This window comes from Silurus meridionalis, chromosome 6, assembly GCF_014805685.1.
Source record: "Silurus meridionalis isolate SWU-2019-XX chromosome 6, ASM1480568v1, whole genome shotgun sequence".
NCBI lineage: Eukaryota > Metazoa > Chordata > Actinopteri > Siluriformes > Siluridae > Silurus > Silurus meridionalis.
Genome location: NC_060889.1, coordinates 19,965,269 through 19,988,991, shown reverse-complemented (window position 1 = coordinate 19,988,991; position 23,723 = coordinate 19,965,269). Strand labels below are relative to the sequence as shown.

Genomic DNA, 23,723 nt, shown 5'->3' with positions numbered 1-23,723 from the left:
CGTGCAGGTGGAAATGAGATTCGGTCGATGTGAAATCTGACCACTGTTTATCCCACTCTTTAAATCTTGATCAAAGAAAAAGGAGTATTAAAAGGTTTGTTTGTATTGTTTTTTGTTTTTCTTCTTCCATTCTATTTTTTCTATTACTCATATAACTTGCTTGTTAGTCCTTTTTCATTCAGTTTATCCACTGGGCCCATTAACTCCAAGCTGTTGTGGTGTAACTGGGGCAATAATTTTGTCTCTATCCTTTAGTATGTTTTGCATTGACTTTATATTTCTTTTGTTGTGTGTGGGGTGTTTTAATTGTATTTTTTTGCTTTTATATGCATTTACTTTGGTTGTATTGATTTCTTTTTTGTTGTGATTTTGTTGTGTCTTCTAAAAACTACCTAACCATTTCCCATCCTGTGGTGAATAGCATTGGCTTTAAATGGTACACCTCAGTATTATTGTTTAATTTGAATAGCCAATAATGCCCTTATGTAATGGTCTCCTACTCATGATAAATATATTGCTATTGTTTGTTTTTTGTATTTTGTTGAAGGTTGTAATTTATTGACATTGGTCGTAGATTTTTGTTTTGTAGTTTAAGAAAAGGTGGCAAAACTGAGGTTGAACAGTCACTGTTTGTTGAGGCTAAGCCTGAAAAGTACAAAGCTCCATCATCCAATCTTTTTTTTTTTGTGTGTGTGTGTGTGTGTGTGTGTGTGTGTGTGTGTGTGTGTGTGTGTGTGTGTGTGTGTGTGTGTGTGTGTGTTCCTTTCTTTGTGGGTTTTTTTTTCCTTGTCTTTTTGCTCTGTTAGTGATGGTTGTTGAGGATGTGGTAGCACAGCTTTTTGCTCTGTCACAGCTCCAGGCAGAGAATGCTAAACTTGGATCAGAGGTAACTCAGGGTTTGCTCCCTGTCCTAGTAGATGCTCCTGTTACAGGAGACCAACAGCCACCTTCTGCTTGCACTAATGCTATGGCTGGTCTCCCAATATCATTCACCACTGTGACCAAAGAAGTTTGTTTATGTGCCGGGAGAATGTAAGTGCCCTAGATTTGCATGGAAATTGTCACAGGACATTAACTGTAGTGCATTTGGTTCAGAAGGCTTGACAGCAATATTCATGTAGTTGTCCAGTCTAGAAGAAAACAAGTCTCTGGCTTACTTGGAGTGAATGTTATTACCATTTATTATCAAGAACTGTTTTTGGGACATGGCAACACCTTGTTTAATTCTCCTGGTTCAAATAGTCTGGCAGCGAGCTTTTTCTTAACGCCAGCTTTTGGCGCACACATCTTGGAAATTGGCTATGTGGGCACTGCTTTGAGTTTAGAAGGATCCTGATGTGTGAGTGCCAGCAGGTGGCATGAAGCTTGTTCTAGCAAGTTGCCATCAGGGTTGGGATCTACTTTTAATGCTTTTTTTTTTTTATCCTGTACCGTTCGTTGTAGGGTGGTTGCCTAGTGACATTGTGCTTTCTGCTTGCTTGTCAGGTGTGCGCTGATGACTTGAACCCAAAACAATGCTTGGGGGAATTACATATTGTTCAGTCACTTTTTCACACTTGCCCAGTTCAGTTTCCTGTTCGGCAAGATGATTCTGATTCAATAGCACGTAAAAAAAGTCTGTCGAGGTAAAAAGCAGTGTGTTAACTTTTCCCAGCTTGCTTGGCCTACCAATGTGGGCACCAAAGGGCCTTTATTTAAGAATATGCTTATATGTTTACTCATTATGATCGAAATGTGCACTGTATGGATTTATTGCAAGATACCATATTGTTGTTGAATGACACGCCTGTTCACTAACGATATCGCAGACTCTTAACTATGTTTTAGTTAAGGCCCACATTCAAGTAATGGTTGACTCTGATATAGTAAAGGCCAGTTGTAGCCTATATGCTTTGTCAATAGTAGTGGTTAAAAAAAATAAAGTATGGCTCTATTTAGTTGTGTGTAAGCTGTCATCAGCTTAATGTAAAAACATGCAAGGATGCTTTTCCCTTGTATAAAGGACACTCTGGATGCACTACTTGGTGGGTTTAAGTTGTTTATCATGTTAGATCCAGCACCTGGTTATAACCAGGTTCCCGTAGACTCCCTGGCTAGGCAAAAGCCAGTATTTCGCTCCCCCTCCATCCTATTTCAGTTCGGTTTTATAAAACATCAAGCACTTTTTAGTGATTAATGGAGAACATTTATGGTGATCAAAACCTTCATGCCCTGTTATTATATCTTGATGACATTATATTAATTCCCAGTATTGTTGAGTCTCCTCCAATCTCCAAGCCTCTGAAGATAAATTTGAAAAAGTGCCATTTCTTCAAAGATTGAGGTTAGTTATTGGTCAAATGATTCAGCTGAAGGGGTGGCAACTACCTCCAGAGAGGATCTAAGTGGTTGTGTTGTGGAGCAGCACATCCTTTTGAGTTTTGTATCATGTAGAGGTTTGGTGAAAGGATTTTTTTTAGGATTTGTGGCTTCCCTTTGTAAGTTGATTGGGGCACCACAGAGGTGGTCAGTGGTCAGTATGCAGTGCCCTACATACAGAATTAAAGAATAGCAAAGTCTGTCGAGCAGCTGGTTAATCAGTGGCCCAGAGTGCAGGAGATCGACAGGGTTTGGTATAGAGTGTTTCAGTGCCACCCTCAGGGAATTTGATGTTGCTGCTGTTGTTACTGAATAGGCTGCAAGCAAAAGTGCATTCAAGTTTTCATAATAGTCATGAAGAGTAGATCATACCACTGACCTCATATGTTGGAGGTATTACTAGTTTAGTATGTGACAAGGCATGAAGAAATGGTTCACCGAGAGTGAGCGTTGTGGTGTTGCCATGGCATCACAACCTCAGGTGAGAATATTAATGGGGAACTTTCTAAACACTAAGCGACTTGAAATCATTGCACCAGATTTTATTGTCCTGGACCGGGTGAGTAATGGGCAAATACAAATGTCCTGGTGGTAACACGATTTTGTAAATGTACACAGCATGTACCAAAACATGATCAAAGGGCAAGTACTGTGGCAAAAATCCTGAGCAAAATATGGTTTCATGCATATGAAGTGTGTAGTTTAGTGGGAGAGCTGTGTGAGTGCTAGTGTTACTTATATGGCATTGGAAAGAGTAGAACCATTTTTTGGATGGGCACTGTGTATATATTCATATAAATATATACTACATATACATATATGCTTTATAACCATCGCATTCCACATTTAGTCCCAATTTGCTCTTACAATTCCCTCCACTCTTCTGGGAAGATGTTCCACTAGATTTTGGAGTGTGTTTGTGACACAAGGATGTCTTGTACAGTAGGTGAGGTGAGGAGGCCTGGGGTGCAGTCAGCATTCCAAATAATTCCAAAGGTGTTCAGTAGAGTTGATGTCAGAGCTCTATAGCAGGGGATCTTTCACTCCAACCCATGCAAAGCATATCTTCATAGAGTTTGTTTTTTGCTCAGGGAAATTGTCATGCTGGAGCAGGTTTGGGTCTCCTAGTGCAAGTGAGGGGGAAAATTGTATGCTACTGCATCCGAAGACACTCTGTACACCTGTGTGCCTTCAGCTTTACAATAACAGTTTGGGAAAGAAACACATGTCGGTGGGAAAGTCAGGTGTCCCAAAACTTTTGTCAATATAGTGTATGTGTCTGTATATATATTTACATTCAAGACCCTTTTAGGGTTTTAATCTTTTCTGTTTATAAACATGTCTTGAGTGAATTCTCTTTTCTTAATGGTACTTTGCAGAGGGAGCAATTCAAAAGGCGAGTGGCCTTGACAGGAGTATCAGAGGCTTCCTGGACAGACGAAAATAATAGTGCCTTGGACAAGTTCAGCGCAGATGCTACAATCAAGCTTCTCGTCGTCTACCTCGACCCTTTCTCTGGCCTGTGTGTTCAGTACACCATGCCGAGCCAGGTACTGCCGATTCTATTCCGGGATGCAGTGACATTTGGTGTTGGATCAGGGCAGCAGTCGTACATCACCACTGAGTGATGATACTGCAAATTATTCATGACTTGGAAATCAGGTTTTTTTTTTTGGTTGTTTTTGTTTTTCTTATTCAGTTGTGATAAATGATTTCATGTTATATTGAATATGCAACATTTTCTCCAGTATGTTCAGTTTCAGTGCATCTGGCATTTCGGTTTTTAAAGCTGTCACTCATTGTTTTGAAGAATTTCTGTTAATCCATTAGAACTGTGAAATATGAAATATTACCTGTTTTATTTCTCTCCGCTACATCTTTCTCCTCCTCACACACAGGTGGTGGAGCAGCTGGCCTACTTCATACGCAAGGAAGACTCTGTGATTACGGAGGAGACTTTTGTGAGCTGTGTGCAGTTCGGAACAACACGGGGAGGGGGTATAGAGAGCCTGCTGAGGCTAATGAACGGGATTCATGCACCACTGGTCACTCAAAGTACAGACTGGCCAGAGAACGTCAAGAACAATTATATAGCTCACATGCACCGCTTCGTCACCAACCTCACAGGTACAAGACAGGAAAAAGAAAACATACACTCTCTGTGTGGTAGTACTTTTTAGAAAACTTCCAGCTAGCAGCAATACTTTACTGACTGCTAGTGTAGCTCTTGTAGGTCACTGACTATCGACAGAAAGTGTTATACCTTTTTGTCCAGTGTGGCCACAAATATATTTTTTAATGTGTAGCAGCCGTCTGACAACAAAGTGTTTTTTTTTTGGGTTTGCCGTGTTAAATGCATACATACAGATAGATTGTGGCGCTTGTGACAGTGAGACTATTGGGGATTTCAAGCTGCACAATCTACTTTATATTGGCTACCAACTTTATAGTACTTGTTTAGAAAATAATGCATTAATTGTGCTCCTCCATAATGCTTACAATTATTTTCTTAAAAAAAAATTGCAGACTGGTAACCATAACCTCATCATGCTGAATCTAGGTTCCTGATTATTCTATTTATATGCAGCAACATTTCTCTATTGAAATGTATTCGCTGATGAAAATGATCTGCATGTGGGTTAAAAAGCATCTAGATTTTAATGCGCGCCCGTTTATTTTTCTGCTGGAGAGTAGACCGCAGCCCATTGATCTTTCTTTCACCTCACACTGACTTTCCTGGACCTTCGGAATTGCTCTTCACGTTGCAGTCAGAGGGCCGCTCTTATCTCGCTTGCCAGGGTACAAGGCTAATAATCATATTTCAACCTTCAGACAGCTGAAATCAGATTCCTTTTGTGTATGTTGATCTTAATCACTATGTGCATGATGGATCCAGTGGTCTCTGTCGAAATCTTAGCTGCTTTATGAATGCAGGCCCAAGACTCCCTGCGCTACCAGCCATTTATAGGTAATCACCCGACGCGTTCCCATGTGATGGTTCAATTATCAGACCAATCATACCAATCAGCGCACCCACGTCACCTTTTACACAGCCTGAGTAAACACAAATCACAGCCCCACCAATCAGGCACCATTCTTACCTGGCAAAAAAAAAGCAGCTCCGCACTGCAGCCCATCTAATCAGGGAGCCATTTTTGATCATTTTTTAACAATTCTCACTAAACTGTGTTTCTCTGCCTTAAATGCACATTTCTGCAGATCATGCTCAAGTCAATACGAGCGCAGTCCAAGTAACACATTTCAAGGATACGGAAATGTTTTGATACAAAAAAAGGCGGCCAAATCAGCCCAGGAGGATAAACATTGTGCACTGAGTCTCTTTGATTTTTGTTTTAACTCACTAAAGCAATACCAATGAATTCACAAAGTGGACTCCGATGACTGCTGATGATATATTCAGGTTGTTAAGCACGGTACTAAAAATGATTTGGTTTGAAAGCTTGTGGTCAATATAAACCCAAACGTATATTTATTTTACTCATCATGCCCGATCCAGAAATAACGCTGTAGCACAATTCATTCAGAAGCAATGCTCCGGAAAAGGAGAGTATTTAGAGAAACGTATAGTGAATGAAATAAGATATTGTAAACTCGGTCCTATACAAAGAATAACACCTTCTGCGGTGAGTCGTAACTCATTCAGTCTTCAGATGCACACACCTCTAACATATGCCTTTCTTATTGCCCTGTGAATAGACTGATTCACCTCTTCATCTCTTTGCTTCATATTTTTCTTGCATTTCACTTGCCTTTGTTCTCTCTGGCCAATCAAATTTGGCCGTTGTGTCCCTCTACCATGCCCTAATTTTTTTTTTCTGTTCATAACCACCCTTGCAGAATGAGCTGGCAGTACTCAAAGTCACAGTGATATTTCAGTCTTGTTTCCTTTAATCTTTTTTCATCTCTGTATGAGTACATTTTGTGCTTCTTCTTTTTTTTTTTTTTTCTTTCTCTATTTCACTCTCTGTCTCTCTTTATCTCTCTTGCCTTTAGATGTTCTTTTTTTTTTCTTTTTTTCTTTACTTAATTGATCTTCATTCCCCTCATTCATACCCCTTATTCATGGTTTTCTATATCATTTTACACTCAGAAGAAAGGGTCCACAGTAAGTCTTTGGATGGTTAATAGTTTTCGCTTTCTAAAACGGATGTACTTTTCCGCATGGTATCCCGTCTCTTATAGGATTCTCTAATGAACAGTTCAAGAATCTTAGATGAAATCTTTTTCGTATGAGAAAATGTCCAAGTGGCGTAGTCGATAATGCGCAGATGTGGGAAGGAACTTACTACAGGAATGGTGGAATGGTGCTGAGCATAACACAAGTAAAGCATGGAATGTTATAAGCATGTATGTGACAGCATGCCACTCAAAAATAACCTTTCATTTTATTTTTTTTATCTTATTTCTTCATCTCATTACATTTCCCCCGGCTGCAAACCTTATGTAACATTAAATTGATTTGCTCGGTAATGTGATAAATGATGAGGTGTAATATGAATGGTAATGTGATAATGTGCAGCATTATTGCAATGTGTTGTACTGTGTTATTGCGTAGAGCTGTGTGCGCTCTCTCGGAGCCCATAAACCCTTTTACGCTCATCAATTACTGGGCTGTGATGCTCATTCTAGTCTTTATTTTTGGTTTCAACATCCCAGTAGTTTGAGATAAAATGCATTTATCTTCCGTCATGGCTTTAATTTGTGGAATTCAATTGTTTTTTTTCTTCTTTAATTGTTTGTTTGCTATTTTTCATAGATGCAAGGTTTAGGCCTATGAGGAAAACAGTGCTTTATATACCTGTGGAAGCCCTACAACACAGCCCAGAGGAGGCTGCCAGAGACAAAGAGCTGGTGAAGAGGCTAGAGGGTAAGGACCAGAACGCAAGAAAAGTGCAATGTAAGGTAAAAGAATATGCTTTCGCAAGGTGGTTTGCAATGAAACCCCTTTTGTTGGACGGTTTGTGTTTTGCAGTGGTGATGATCCACTGGACACGGCAGATAATGGACGTGGTGAACGTGCAGGTGGCAGTGGATGCCGGAGACAGCACCGGTCTTCTGGATGAGCTCACTTTCTGGATGAACCGCTGTGTTGATCTGTCTGGCATCAGCCAACAACTCGAGAAGCCAGGAGTGTGTCATATTCAAGCCATCCTGCAACTCTCTATGTCTTCTTATGTGCAGCCATACTGCGAACTAGCCAGAGAAATTCAGGTACTGAATCCTTTTTTGTGTTTGTGCATGTGTGTGCTGGTGTGAGCGCAACTTTACAGGCAGCGCCGGGATAACTTTATTTCTCGCTTTTGGAAACGAGGCTATTGTCACAATTGTGTATTATTATGACTTGGGCATTACTGCTGATTTAAATCCCTGTAGGTAGGTATTTTGTTGCTAACATTAATAATGAATGAGTATTTCTGGTCCTAAATCAGGTTCTAAAAGGGCAACTTTTAGCAAAAGCCTTAAACCCGCGGCTTAATGCGGCTCCGAGCCTCAGAGCTTCAGCAAGTGCAGGCATTTCATAAACTCTCCAAAGGCCAAGGAAAATCAATATAGTCAGACTGAAATAATGAGACATTCGAAGCTGATTGACCCTGCATTCCATGTAATTGCTGCTCTTAATGTTAGAGCTGTAGAGAAGGAGTCAGCAGTATGTCGGATCACAGCTCTGTGACGGTAGATAAGCTGGGGGCTTCCAAAAATACTCTTGTGAACGGTGGTACTCAATTTAAATGGAGTATTGAACTGGGTGTAGTTGAGGGAACATAAGGCAAAGAAGTAAGTGCAGTGAATTTAGGTGTTGTCAGGCTGGTTATAGTGAATAGTGTTAACTGAACCAAATCCAATGCGGCATTGAATCGAACCGAATTAAGCCATGTTAAGCTGATTTCCGCTGATTGGGAAAGAACTGATAGCTATCGTTGATGTATGAAATTGACTCAAACGACGTGCAATGTTTTGTCTTTCCCTGCAGAACGGCGTCCTACAGGCGCAGTCTAACCTGTCTTTCCTGTCCCTGCTGAAAGAGCCATGTGAGGAACTTTCCCAGCTCAAACCTCGCCAGATAGCAGGCAAACTGGGTCATATCCTCAAACTTATTCGCTTCATCTGGGTGAACTCACCTCACTACAACATTACTGAGAGGATCACTGTGCTCTTAATCAAGGTACAATAAGGCCTTCACTAACCACTGGTGTGTCCTTAGCTTTAGTGCAATCTTAGGTTGTGTATGTGCTTCTTTTGAACATCCCATTCTACAATTAGTCGCCGTTTGCCATGAAAACGTTATCTAATTTTCAGTGAAGACGTGCCGCCAGATGCCTGGGGTGCAGTCAGCATTCCAAATCATTCCAAAAGTGCTCAATAGGGTTGAGGTCAGAGCTCTATAGCAGGCCACTGAAGATCTTCTTCATGTAAACTATAATTTTAACGGAGCTCACAATGTGCACAGGGGAATTGACATGCTGCTACAGGTTCAAATCTCCTAGTTCAAATGAAGGGAAAATTTAATGCGACTACATCCAGTGATTTCAGGCTCCTCAGTGCTTTTGTCTGTATAGTGTACATCTCAACCAGCCAATCATAGTGACTTACCTTTTTAAACATTTTCATTATATCCATCACCACATCTAAGCTTGTCAGCTCAGCTGTGGTATCTCCCTCAAAACACACAGACCTGCACAGTCATCAAGTTGCCCCCCAACCTCCAGCACTTTCATCCCCCCCATCACCGTCGATTTTTCTCGTTTTTTAGCACATCAAAGCCTGCCGAGCTTCAGGCCTCCGCTCAATAGATAAGCCATCAGCTGTGGCTCTGTAGCTCATGTAGCACGTGCGCTTTAGATCATCGGGTGAGCACCCTGCTTTTGTGCAGTACAGGCTTCCCAACACCATTCGGTCACAGCTTTGCTCGCTTTTCATTTCTTTCTCCACTTCCTCAAGAGTGAAGGGAAAAACGTTTAACCTCTCATAATTACACTCTGACCCTTCCTCTGCTGGAATCGCACGTTCCCCTTCGCTGTCGTGTTTCTCATTTTTCCCCTCCTTTTACTTCTCTCCTCTCTTTCATTCTCTGCTTTGATAATATATGAAGGCAGGTTGAGCTGCCACAAAAACATTCGGTTTAATTGTTTCCTTACGGCAATGCTTGAAGCTCTGGTGTAAAGCCCATGTCGAACCCTCTATCCGAACGGTATTCGCAAGTGTGCTTAGTCTAAAATCCTGTCTTTGGTCTATCTAAACACTTAAGTGTATCCATATAAAAATAAATAAATAAAACGCTCTGCTTTTCTGGCGATTAATATTCGCTCTATTGTTAAATCACTACTACTGGAAACAAATGAGTAGAGCAGATGCATTAGGACTGATCAGTGGTTAACCCAAACAGTGTTGTCTTATTTTGTCTGTTAGAGCAGGAAGTTCTTCCTAGTTCTTTTTACAGCCATTTTTTTTTTTTTTTTTGCCCTACATAACGTCAGCCTCAGATGCTTCACAGCAGACTATTTGATGTATTATGTAAATTTAGTTGGCACATCTTCGAGAATCTCATGGGCAGTCAACTTTATGTACAATGTATGCATTGTCAGTCTGCAAAAGCAAACTGACAAACAATGTGGCGATATTTATTTCTTTAGAGCAAGATAGTCAATTTAAAAATGCATGTGTGCTGCGTAGCGTCTCGGGTTTATTGAGAATTTCCTTCGAACAATTAGTGGCAAGTGAACAAGAAACTCTCCCATACTCACAGGGGATTTCCAGCTCGTTGCAGATGGGTCTTTGTCATTGTAGCACTGTTCTGATCTGCGGTTGGTTATTACATTGCAACTTCCTGTGAATGAAGGAGGTACTTGGTGGGTCTACACTGAAATGATTGTATTTGCTAGAAATACATGGCTATTAGATTCATTAAGCTCAAACTGACCCCATATTCTTTAGTCAGTAAGTCAGTCTACTTCTGCTTGGTGCAGTTTTCTTTGCTTACAGTCGAGTTACCTGAAGTAAAAATATCTTTTGCTAGTATTTATTCCCAAACGGCTGTATCAATTGTGTTTTTGATGCAGTCTTGTTTCATTGCACATCCATTTCTAAGCATTCTTGCTGGGAAATTGAATATCTGTTAAGCAGAAAGAATGATACCAGTGACTGATATAAGTACCCTCTATGGAGATCTTGTATGGTTATTGTCTGGAATAATAGCGTCATTTTTCTCAGGTTTTTTTTTTCCACAGTGGCATGAATGTGCTTAAAGTATACAGCCATCTGTAAAGCTCCATCTATGCTCAGTGGCCTGGATCTTTCTACCTGGTTCACCAATAAAGTAAATTGTCCCTGTATGCTGATTTTGGACCAGACTTTTATACATGACACCCTTATTCATTGCAGTAGAACAGCGAATCTGGTGTTAGATCAGCATGCAAGGGTAATATCTGTCAGCGTGCTGGCCCATATATGCCACACCGCTTTTCATGTTTTTATTGGCTGTATGCAGTTGTATGTTAGCAGTGGTGTGTTTAATGGAAGTTAAACGGCCCCAGTTATTGCTTCAACGCTCGAGTGAGGTTTTAACTATTCCTTTTTTTTTTTTGGGGTGGGGAGTCAAAGAATGTCTCCCTGCAGTCAGAAAAAATAATGTAAGAAAAGTCTGTTACCTTAACAGGGAGAGATGATTGTGTGCTATTTGAGCTTGAATTCGATGGTGAAAGAAGGAGAAAGAAAAAGAGGCACAGTGTAAGGAAAATTATAAATGATTTCCACACACATTTCCAGGTAATCATTTGCAACCAAAAAGTCATTGATTTTGTGTGCGTGTGCGTGTGTGTGTGTGTGTGAGAGAGAGAGAGAGAGAGAGAGGGACAAAGTGCAAAGACGAATCAAATCTTGGCTGCTGAAAATAAGAGAAAAATTTCACATCCTATACAGTCAAAAAATTGGTTTAGTGTAATCATTTGAACTGGTGCAGTCATGGTCACATTACAGATCCGGTCAGTCATTGCTAGTGTGTATAGATAGGAGTAAAATAAAGTGCAGACCAAAAGTTTGGACACACCTTCTCATTCAAAGAGTTTTCTTTATTTTCATGACTATGAAAATTGTAGATTCACACTGAAGGCATCAAAACTACATGTGGAATTATATATGGAATTATATACATAACAAAAAAGTGTGAAACAACTGAAAAATGTCATATTCTAGGTTCTTCAAAGTAGCCACCTTTTGCTTTGATTACTGCTTTGCACACTCTTGGCATTCTCTTGATGAGCTTCAAGAGGTAGTCACCTGAAATGGTCTTCCAACAGTCTTGAAGGAGTTCCCCGAGAGATGCTTGGCGCTTGTTGGCCCTTTTGCCTTCACTCTGCGGTCCAGCTCACCCCTAAACCATCTCGATTGGGTTCAGGTCCGGTGACTGTGGAGGCCAGGTCATCTGGCGCAGCACCCCATCACTCTCCTTCTTGGTCAAATAGCCCTTGATGCCTTCAGTGTGACTCTACAATTTTCATAGTCATGAAAATAAAGAAAACTCTTTAAATGAGAAGGTGTATCCAAACTTTTGGTCTGTACTGTACATGTCTATTAGTAGCCAGTGGTGGTCAGTAACGAAGTAAATGTAATTTGTTACTGTACCTAAGCAGTTTTTTTTTTTACATACTGCACTGAAGTAGTTCTATTTGGGGAGATTTTCACTTCGACTTTACTACATTTCAAAGGAAATATCGTACTTTTTACCCAAGTACATTTTTGGGTAATTTGTATTTATGAGTGGGTAAAAACATATTGAGAGTAATAAATGATGGAAGAAACTCTTGACTATAACTTGCCACAACACCTGTAGTTGAAAATAAGTTTTTGGGCTCATGATAATTTGAATAGATATCAATCAGTGTTTCACTTATTAATGTCATTCTATGAATAGATCGTTCTGCTGAGAGTAACATTACAGTCTTTTTTACATAAACTGAGTTGATTAAGCAAAAGTCTTGTGACAAAAATGATATCAGGAACATTGTAGCCATAATAAATCATAGTACTTTGAATACTTTTGAAGGCAAATACTTTTGTGTTTTTACTCAAGTGAAAGTTTAAAGGGAGCACTTTTACTGGAGTCATATTTTACACTGTAGTGCATCTCTACTTCGTTATCGTTTGTGCACTTCATCCACCACTGATAATAATTGTGTGTAATATTCTTCAGCAATATTTGCAAACCAATCACGAAGCACTGAACTGAGATGCACAGAGTTCCTAATCCCTATTGTTATTTCATACCTGTGGCTTTATAAGATCTTCAAGACCATCTGCTTTCTTCTCTGTCTTTATTTCCAACCCAATAATTCAAACACGGCTCATCCTCGAACAGAGAAAGTTCTGACTTTATGTTTTACCGTGAACACTTGCTCATTGATGCCAAAATTGACAATCTATAGAGAGTCAGGAAAAGAGGAAAAGAGTGTGATTAGTCAAGGACTTGAAAGCTCTAGGGAAGCAGACTTAAGGAACATATGTCGTTTTCATTTTTAGCATTTATTTTTTGCATACAGCAGAGGAGGAGATGAGGGAAAGATAATTAACTCCTAAGCTGGTTAATGCCATAGGTTCCTCAGCATTCTGGTAAAATGAGAGTTCAGAGTAATATTACATATCAATTTAATTAGCTTCATTCTTGGTTCAGAGGCTGTAAAACATTTTCTTTCTTCAGAATGACACACACACACACTCGGACGCAGTCTCTGTGCATCTCAGTGCAGTGCTTGGTGATTTCTCAGTCAGGATTAACCCACTGATCAGAGAAATGAAAATGGATCTGTCATTTCACATCCTCCACTTTATTCATCATATTTAATAATTACACTTTCAACGGTTCCTCTCCTTTCCATTTCTTGCACCAACCCCCCACCCCCCATTTTTTTCTTTTTTTAAATCCAACATCTTTGGATGTAAGGAACACACCCACCTCAGATATACAGTCTAAGCCTGAAGCTTTTATGAACACAAAAGCCTGATTCATAGCAAACATCTGTACAGGCTAAATCTACACCTCAACATAAGAGAAAATTTAGGCCGATACCTGTGCACATCTGGACCAACCGGAGTATCTTTAACTTTAGCAGTCTTTCAGTAAACTGCTTTTCTATATCGTGCGGTTGTAAACTGATGAGACTTTTCTGAGATAAAGATTTACTGTCGATGCCAAAATGACCTGCATACAACTGCAACAGCTGTGACATGCTTTTCTGAGCACAAAGCCAAGCTGGAGCAAAGAGCCCATGGTCAGAGGTGGAGCATAACAGAACACTAGAGCTTTAGGTTTAAATGTTTATTGAAATAAAATGAAATGGCCCGTAATAGAAGAATGGCTCGAGTAAATTAGGTCTGTAATCTGTGATTTCCAGCCAGACTCTCTTGTGGTATTTCTATTTTTAAAGATTCTTTCTCCTCCTGGACATATTATGCCAGCTTTGTCTCTTTGGCCATCACAGTCTGCTTATGCATATTCTATCTCTGGAACTGTCTTGGACTGGTTGAACCCTTTTCTCTAGTTTTTATTCAAAATCTCCTATCAGTGCTCAGATACGTTGAAGTCTGGTAATTGTAGGCCTAGCATAAATGACATCATTTTGCTATTTATCAAACTATTCATTGAGCCTTGTGCCCTGTGGACTCTAGGGGCAGAGTCATTCAGGAATGGACCACTCTAATTAGGAGAAAAATGTCTCATAATAGGACAAAGGTGATCAGCGAAAATAACTGTGTTAAATTGCAGTGACTTTTTTTTTCTCTTAAGTGGAGTACAACCATGGCAGCAAAATGCTCCCTACAGAACCACTGGTCAGTCAGGTGCACTATTGTAAATTTAATTTTGTGCTGTATTGTAATCTCTGTGCATGTGTGTGTGTGTTGTAGATGAGTAATGAGATCATCCGGTGGTGCAGCAAGAAATTTCGCTGGAAAGGATCTTTCAGGGCTATGCGAGTTCCAGCAAAGAGATACTCAACGACTGTATTTTCTGCTGTCAGTCCTGGCAGAAGCGCTACGAACTGACCTCTCAGCTTTATGACATGTAATGTATAGCAACTCCATACTCTGACTTCATTTACGTCCTTCTATCAAATGCACAGTGCCCTCCAGAATTAGACTTCCTTCAGAAAACGAGTGGAATATATATATACGTATTTTCATTGGTAATTAAGTTTTAAAATCCTTTAAAGCATCACAAAGAAGAACCTTTAAAATACTTAAAAGAAACCAATCCATTCTACTTCTATGACGGTTACCAATATGCTAATGATACGACACTTTGGACTCGTCTGACCACATCATTTTGGTCGTAGTGAAGCGTTTTTGATTAGGCCTAGTCGATCATGCTGGATATGAAAGTATTAATAAATTATTAATACAAGCGTTTAGACGGCAAATGTAACTATTCGTTACAAAACACGAAAGAAAAGTAATTGGGGAAAAACATCCAGATTCTACTGATGCTTTTATTAATGATACGCTTAGAACTAATTGATGAAAATCTCGATTTGATTGACTAGAGATTCATTTGCAAGGGCGCACGATTTGTTTTTGTTATCGGCATTAATTACAAAATATAAAAGATAATTCAAAACGAGACAACGCAAATCTATGAAACAAGAAAAGAATCAGGGCCTGTGGCAAAAACATGCGGTGCATAAACTGAGAACGAGTCTGTCAGCAAATAGCCACGAGCCATAAACAAATGCTTTAAGTGATGCAAAATTTAGCACTTGTTTATTAATATAATAATTGTTATTGCCATCGGATCAGAATCATTCCACGTTCTGCGTTTACAGTGACTTTGCACTTTTTTTGTCTTGTAAGTTTTGTGGGTGGCATTAAATATAACTTTCACTTAATGGCTGATCATCATAAGAAAATTGAAGAGTGTTTTTGAATTACTTTCAGTCTGATGGAAAATTTGATGCTTTGGGTTAAGCAAATATTTCACACAAAAAAAAAAGATTGTTACAAGAGACATAAATCTGTGTAATATTTATTTCATAAAATTGTATTTGCTCTCTTTATGATAGGTGCCATTACTTCTGGAGGCCACTGTTACACCTTAATTTTCATTATCAAAACTGACAGTGACGAATGATTACGCGTCGGTATTAGTGTTTTGGGGCGTATTAAGTCTACATCTGCCCTCTTTTATTTCAATCATTAGTTTTTGCTAACCTGATTTCTCATGGGCTCCTGCTCTAATATGATGCCATGGTCTTTTTCTACTGATTTTACTATGTTAATATCCTATTATATTCTATTCCACTGTCGTTAGAGCCCACCGCTACCAGGTTATTTCGCATATATTAAATTTCCTCCCGCTGGAGCCTTATTAAAGCCCATCACACATCTCTGTTGTTCTCGGCCGCACTCTGTGCCATTTCCCCTTTTTTTGAGCTCCTCGTATTTAAAGCGGTGAACTTTTACTCTCCGCTTTATGATCCTTCTCTTTTTCTTGCCTTTTGTCTCTGCTAAGCTCACTTAACCCGGCCACTGTTCTAAAGCCTTTGGCACATCATCACGCTCTGTGAAAACTGAGCCGATACCATCTTGTAACAAAATCAGAGTGTCCGATTCCGCCAGTGATTACAGCCTCTTGCTAAAGAGAATGGCACTTAGCAGTACCACGACAATGTATTTATTTCAAAGTGAACGTGGCTGACCACAGCGGGAGATTTCTGTTATGAGAGGAGCATGCAGAGCTTGTTTTGAAGTCTCTATATTGGTTCAGGCTGACATTTGATTTTCTTCCTGCTTTTTTTTTTGTGCCAAAACTCTACAAGAATATTTTGTGACTTTTTATACAGAACTTGTTGGAAGTATAACAATAGAAAATTTGGCAAAGTGTTTCCGTAACGTGTTATGATGATTAAACGTACAAGTCCGCGTTTCTTTCGGAATACGCTGACAAACAAGCATGTTGAAATATTTCTGCATTGGAGCTTCGCCACGATTGATTTAGATGCAGTCAGTAAATAATTGGACAGTGACAAAATGTTTGCCGTTTTGGCTTTGAACTTGGATAGTTGGCAATTCTGTTGCTTCTTGGCCCAACTGTGTGTGATTGCATCATATTGTGTGCATTCATGCACAAGGAGGCTAACAAATGCCTATAACCGATAAATGGTTCATTTGTATTGGAATCTGTCGCTGTTGTCTTTTAATATGAGGACCATTGACGTGCCAGTGGCTGGAAATAAAAAAACACGCTATGAACAAGATGAAGATTGGGATCAGCCAATCAGACACATGGAACAAAAAAAGGACTTTCAATATTTAATAAATGTTAAAATAAATCAAATCCTAAAGGGTGAGGTGATATAAGTGCTAATCAAGGTGATGAGAAGCAGGAAAGTGATTAGAGACATGTGACCAAACAATCCAAATCTGTAGTGGCGGCTGGGAAATAGGACATAATTGTCCATAATCCTGACACCTAGCAGGTTCTTAGAGTTACGTTTTTTACTAATGCAGACCTAAATAAAAGTAAATTAGGTATAAAAGTTACATTTATGAGTAATTGAAGAATAGTTTCTCCAAAACACAATACAGTAAGTTTGTAAAAACGCAAAAAACATGCATAGGACATATGTGGTAATGTCTTTTTTTTTAAACGCTGATATTTTCCAGCATTAGAAGCACCATAAATCTGCAGTACACTACAGCACATGCCTTAAAACATATTCAGCTCACCTTGAACTAAAAACCACTTTCCAAAAACCTGCTATCGAGTTTTTTTTACAAGGTCAGAAATCGTAATGTTGTTAAAGTCAGTCATTGAAGCCCACTAGATATACTGTAGGCAAGATCTAAAAAGAAAGAAAGAAAGAAAGAAAAAAAGCTGCTGAAACAAGCAGGAAGGGAAGGTTTTGCGCTGCAGCCGTGTCCAGGGAATGGTTTTGATGAGGTCTTTATGGAACGCTTTGCAGACTCACAGTAAGTGAGTCATCAGCTGCAAATGATTTGTGAAAGAAATACTAAGTATTTGACAATCAAATGAATGAAGCACGGATTTCTTCGCACTCGGTGGTTTCTCCGCGTTATCCTAAATTTGTGGATTTTTTTCAACTAAATTAGCTCAAGGTGTGATTAGTAATTCCGAGGTACATTCCCACACATTGTAGCCGCTGTTGCTGGTGATGGTCCCCATATTCCCCGTGACCCCGACCAAAACGGAGCATTTCCTAAAGAGAAATAAAATGATGAATGACTACAGGACAATAGTGAACATCTCCTCCATCCATCATGCTGTAGCGCATGCATTAACTTTTGGAATATTAGTCTGTAATTGTGCCTCACCCAGAGGTTGTAGCTTGAGTTCCAAATTGTAGAGATGTGGGACATTTCACTAAGCTGTCACTTGTTTTCCACTAGGCTTGCTGGTGATGAATCTAAGCTGATGTGAGTGAGGCCGTTGTCTAGTGAGCCGGCAGCCTCCTGCATGGTGTTTAATTATAGCAGGGTCTCATTGCAGCGTTGGAGCATAGGCCCGCTGGCCCTTTCAGCGGCATTTCGCCAAGCCTATAGCTTCAATCCTACACACGGGCAGCCGACCTCATCCACCCAATTACATCCAGTACTTAGTTCCAGCCCAGAGCCTGCAGAGGTCACGGCTGAGAATGGGGTGCTGTTCAGACGGGGTCTCTCTCTTTCTCTCTTTTACTCTCTTCAGCCCTTTCTTAGGAAACTTCACCAGCTTTGGCTACTTTTTAGTACAATATACTATATGGCTAGTTAGATTTTTTATCTATATGCAATTCCACTGTATGTTTTTTGTATTATTTTGTGTTTGCTAAGTCGGCATTTTAGTGCTACGCTAAAATCAATAAAAAAAATTCAAGATAACTAGAATAAAGTCGTAGCTCCATGAGACTGCAGTCGATGTTACGAGAATCAAGCCGTGGCACAACAGTAGTAAAGTCGTAGTAGAAGTGCCGAAGTATCGAAGTACAAGTTCGCAGGTGTAACCATCAATATCCTTGGAGTCGACCACTGGTCGCTATTTCAGACTGCAAAAAAGATGTCTGATATCGATGGTTATGTCTGCATGCTGTTTTTGAAGAGGAGATGTTTCTCAAGAGGATGATACACCGGCAGATTCTGTGACCATCGTGTTTTGTGACCTTAGAGGGCGCTATTGATCAAATATCTTAATGAGTCTTTTCTGTTCAATTCTATTAGCGCATCTGTTTTTCCGCAGCACAACGACAGACTGTTCTCCGAGCGCCTTCATGATAACGTGCACTGGGCGCCAGGCACGTTCTCGCACGGACATTTAATGAACAGTGTCTGTCGATGTTTAAATTTACAATGTTTGCATAGCGAACTTTTCTGGGTCATCAATTTTAAGCTGCGTTTGAGCAATAGAACCGTCTAAGGTCACAAAATAATTTTCATTTTACTCTCACAGTGTTACGACTTCATTCTTGTAAGCTTCGATTTATTTTTTAATTTTTTTTACTTAGTACTAAAACAACCTCATAGTTTGCAGACTGACGTACAAAATAGAATTTCTGCACATTGATATAAAAAATATATATTTTTCTGTTTCACATAACATGCATATCCTGGTATATATATATATATATATATATATATATATATATATATATATATATATATATATATACTGTATATGAACTCCATATGAACCAGCTTTCTAAAGCGATGCTGAATTGTCTCTGCTTTGCAAAGTATTGCCTGTGAAAATAAAGCCGCCGAGGTACAAGTGACAGCTTCATAAATGATGTTCTGTCTACAAAATAACGAAGTACCGAATAGGAGAATCACCTTTTCAATTCTTCCTGAAACACAACCGTCATTCGAACGAATATGCGCTCACACGCACAGTCCATATCTAGATGATGCAATATTTTAGAGTGATTCGGTGGAGTTGGATGTAACCTTCTGTTTAAACCATTGTGTGCTGGTGTAGGAGGTGACAGAGTGTGTGTGTGTGTGTGTGTGTGTGTGTGTGTGTGTGTGTGTGTGTGTGTGTGTGTGTGTGTGAGTGTGAGTGGTGTTTCCAACAGACCAAGCTTAAGGTTTATAGGGGAACTGGGCTTTCAGTTTCATATTGAACTCAAGCTCAACATGCAGCCAGGACCCCAGCCAATAAGAAAATAGGCACAAACAAGACACGTACTGTATTGGCAGCATGTGCAGAGGTGGAAGCGTAAAGGTCTGGGTGTGGGGGGTTAAGCGAAGCTTGCCCAGGGCACCAGATGCGGTAGGGCCAACGTCGCGTTTGAAGTATATGTATGTATTGGGTTTTGTTTGAACTCCGAGAAATACGTGTACTGCGGGACATGTTTTAATGTCTCGCGCTGTTAGCATCCGCTTGCTATTACTGGTGTGGGCATAAAGAATTGAATAGCCCCAACACCTCAGCTGCAGCTTTCACCTCTCAAAGCTATATAGCAGGTGCTGAGCGCTTAAGTGGCGTATTCCCACTGTAGAGCTTCGGACAAAATACATTAACACCAAATATTGACCAAAGCAGAGCCTTAGCTAGATCAGGAGGGATAGACCTGAATAAAAAGGTTCTACATATGTGCTCCCCACCCCCCACTCCTCCTTTTCTTTCCTTTCTTCCCTGTGCTGGCTATTTGTGGGCCTTATCTGTAAGCAGAGATCGGTTTATTTGGTTTATTCAAGCCCTAGAAGGTCAGTCGATGTGGGATGTGTTTCTGTGTCAGGCTGTTTGTTTGTGTATAAGTGTGTATATCTCGACTTTGTATTCTCGACCATGACTTTCTGACACATGATTAATGTGGTGTTATAGGACAGCTGCAGACTGTCCTCTCTGCTCTGTCCTCTGGGTGGCCTCTATATCATTCTTTCTCTCTCGCATTTAGTTTTCCGCCACCTTCCCTTCGTTCTCTCTCCCTCTCTTCACTACAGCTCCCTGTTTCAACCCGTTTACTTCCTCTATTCCTCTTCTTTGTCTTTCATTTCTCTCTGCGTCCTGTCATTGACGTTCGCGTTCTGTCTCACTCTCTTTCTTTCAGTCTTTATGTCTCTCCCCTCTCCTCCGCTTATTTAATTGTAGAATCAATCATGTTAGATCTCCCAGACAATGCATTTAAGAGGTTGTCCAGTAATGAGCACGGAAGGGCTCTGTGGATGCCTTAATGAAGTTTAACTCTTATTCGGCCTTGCCTCTGTCTCAGCTTAATGACACATTGATGCTGAATCATTGGGGAATCTCCGAAGTAGAAATGACCTCATAATAATCCGTTGTGGTTCTAATCGTACTGCATGTTCAACAGTCCAGCATGTTCAGTTTGAATTGGTGTAGCTGAAGTTCTTTTGGTGTTTGTGGTGTTTGTGCTCACGTAAACCGAGCTCTGTGCCTGTCTGTGCCCGGTCCATCGAGGGGAAATGGGCTCTAACCTCGTATCTCCGAGTGGTTGTAATCAGGCTTTATCGCAGCTTGTGTGGCGCTGTAACTCGTTCAAAGGGACACGACCCCAGAGTGAGGGAGAGGTGAATAGCATAAACACAAACACGGTCTATGGCTTGTAATCGCTGTTACTCCTCAGACATAACATTCACCCATGTGTCCTCCCCTGTGTTTGGACAGCATATGCATCACTGAAGGATTAGAACATATCTGTATTACAGCACTCTTTCTCAACGATCACCTCGACAGCTCTCGCTCTGTCTCTTTAACCTCTCTTACAGCCTATCTGCCTTCCTTGTCTTACTAAGGCTTAGTCTGAGGAATTCCCATTAACATCATTTTCCATTTCTGGTATATTTCTCCCCTACACTGTTTTTCCATTATCGTGGTGCATTGTGGGCAACTTTTTATTAACCTCTGGCTTGGATTGCTTTACACTTTTCCCTGTGCCTAAAGCATTTTTATTAGGCATTTATTCCTAAAACACATAGCAGCACAATGATGCTGACCACGCTTTAGAGCAGGCGTTTAGTCTACTCTAAGCATTTCTTTCCTCACGCTTTTTCTGTAATGTGTGTAGAGTAAGGGTTAAATGCAGCATGCATGCTGGGAATTGCATTTATATCAATTTAGAAAGACTGTCTACAGTCAAGTCAAGTTGCTTTTACAGTCATTTTAACCATATATAGCTGACGCAGTACATGGTGAACTGAGACAATGTTCCTCCAGAACCCTGGTGCTACAATAAACAACATAGAGCGGCATCACACCACATTGAGCTACATTACAGAACACAGAGCTGCATAACAGAACACAGAGCTACATTACAGAACACAGAGCTTCATTACATAACACAGAGCTATATAACAGAACACAGAGCTACATAAAAGAACACAGAGCTACATTACAGAACACAGAGCTATATAACAGAACACAGAGCTACATTACAGAACACAGAGCTACATAACAGAACACAGAGCTACATTACAGAACACAGAGCTACATAACAGAACACAGAGCTACATTACAGAACACAGAGCTACATAACAGAACACAGAGCTATATAACAGAACACAGAGCTATATAACAGAACACAGAGCTACATAACAGAACACAGAGCTACATTACAGAACACAGAGCTACATAACAGAACACAGAGCTACATTACAGAACACAGAGCTACATAACAGAACACAGAGCTACATTACAGAACACAGAGCTATATAACAGAACACAGAGCTACATAACAGAACACAGAGATACATTACAGAACACAGAGCTACATAACAGAACACAGCTACATAAAAGAACACAGAGCTACATAACAGAACACAGAGCTGCATAGCAGAACACAGAGCTACATAACAGAACACAGAGCTACATTATAGAACACAGAGCTACATAATAGAACACAGAGCTACATTACAGAACACAGAGCTATATAACAGAACACAGAGCTACATTACAGAACACAGGGCTATATAACAGAACACAGAGCTACATAACAAAACACAGAGCTATATAACAGAACACAGAGATGTGTGTGTGTGTGTGTGTGTGTGTGTGTGTGTGTGTGTGTGTGTGTGTGTGTGTGTGTGTGTGTGTGTGTGTGTGTGTGTGTGTGTGTGTGTGTGTGTGTGTGTGTGTGTGTGTGTGTGTGTGTGTGTGTGTGTGTGTGTGTGTGTGTGTGTGTGTGTGTGTGTGTGTGTGTGTGTGTGTGTGTGTGTGTGTGTGTGTGTGTGTGTGTGTGTGTGTGTGTGTGTGTGTGTGTGTGTGTGTGTGTGTGTGTGTGTGTGTGTGTGTGTGTGTGTGTGTGTGTGTGTGTGTGTGTGTGTGTGTGTGTGTGTGTGTGTGTGTGTGTGTGTGTGTGTGTGTGTGTGTGTGTGTGTGTGTGTGTGTGTGTGTGTGTGTGTGTGTGTGTGTGTGTGTGTGTGTGTGTGTGTGTGTGTGTGTGTGTGTGTGTGTGTGTGTGTGTGTGTGTGTGTGTGTGTGTGTGTGTGTGTGTGTGTGTGTGTGTGTGTGTGTGTGTGTGTGTGTGTGTGTGTGTGTGTGTGTGTGTGTGTGTGTGTGTGTGTGTGTGTGTGTGTGTGTGTGTGTGTGTGTGTGTGTGTGTGTGTGTGTGTGTGTGTGTGTGTGTGTGTGTGTGTGTGTGTGTGTGTGTGTGTGTGTGTGTGTGTGTGTGTGTGTGTGTGTGTGTGTGTGTGTGTGTGTGTGTGTGTGTGTGTGTGTGTGTGTGTGTGTGTGTGTGTGTGTGTGTGTGTGTGTGTGTGTGTGTGTGTGTGTGTGTGTGTGTGTGTGTGTGTGTGTGTGTGTGTGTGTGTGTGTGTGTGTGTGTGTGTGTGTGTGTGTGTGTGTGTGTGTGTGTGTGTGTGTGTGTGTGTGTGTGTGTGTGTGTGTGTGTGTGTGTGTGTGTGTGTGTGTGTGTGTGTGTGTGTGTGTGTGTGTGTGTGTGTGTGTGTGTGTGTGTGTGTGTGTGTGTGTGTGTGTGTGTGTGTGTGTGTGTGTGTGTGTGTGTGTGTGTGTGTGTGTGTGTGTGTGTGTGTGTGTGTGTGTGTGTGTGTGTGTGTGTGTGTGTGTGTGTGTGTGTGTGTGTGTGTGTGTGTGTGTGTGTGTGTGTGTGTGTGTGTGTGTGTGTGTGTGTGTGTGTGTGTGTGTGTGTGTGTGTGTGTGTGTGTGTGTGTGTGTGTGTGTGTGTGTGTGTGTGTGTGTGTGTGTGTGTGTGTGTGTGTGTGTGTGTGTGTGTGTGTGTGTGTGTGTGTGTGTGTGTGTGTGTGTGTGTGTGTGTGTGTGTGTGTGTGTGTGTGTGTGTGTGTGTGTGTGTGTGTGTGTGTGTGTGTGTGTGTGTGTGTGTGTGTGTGTGTGTGTGTGTGTGTGTGTGTGTGTGTGTGTGTGTGTGTGTGTGTGTGTGTGTGTGTGTGTG

The 23,723-nt window shown here is 40.6% G+C and overlaps 1 protein-coding gene across 1 annotated transcript in view; it reads left to right on the top strand.

Moving 5' to 3' along the window:
• The window catches only part of dnah2 (dynein, axonemal, heavy chain 2), a 161,853-nt gene that overhangs the window by 7,945 nt on the left and 130,185 nt on the right, over positions 1–23,723 (top strand). The window contains 7 exon segments of the mRNA XM_046851713.1: positions 3,738–3,908; positions 4,257–4,485; positions 7,136–7,246; positions 7,352–7,590; positions 8,351–8,542; positions 14,275–14,299; positions 14,302–14,431. Of these exon segments, the coding sequence (XP_046707669.1) occupies positions 3,738–3,908; positions 4,257–4,485; positions 7,136–7,246; positions 7,352–7,590; positions 8,351–8,542; positions 14,275–14,299; positions 14,302–14,431 (1,097 nt within the window).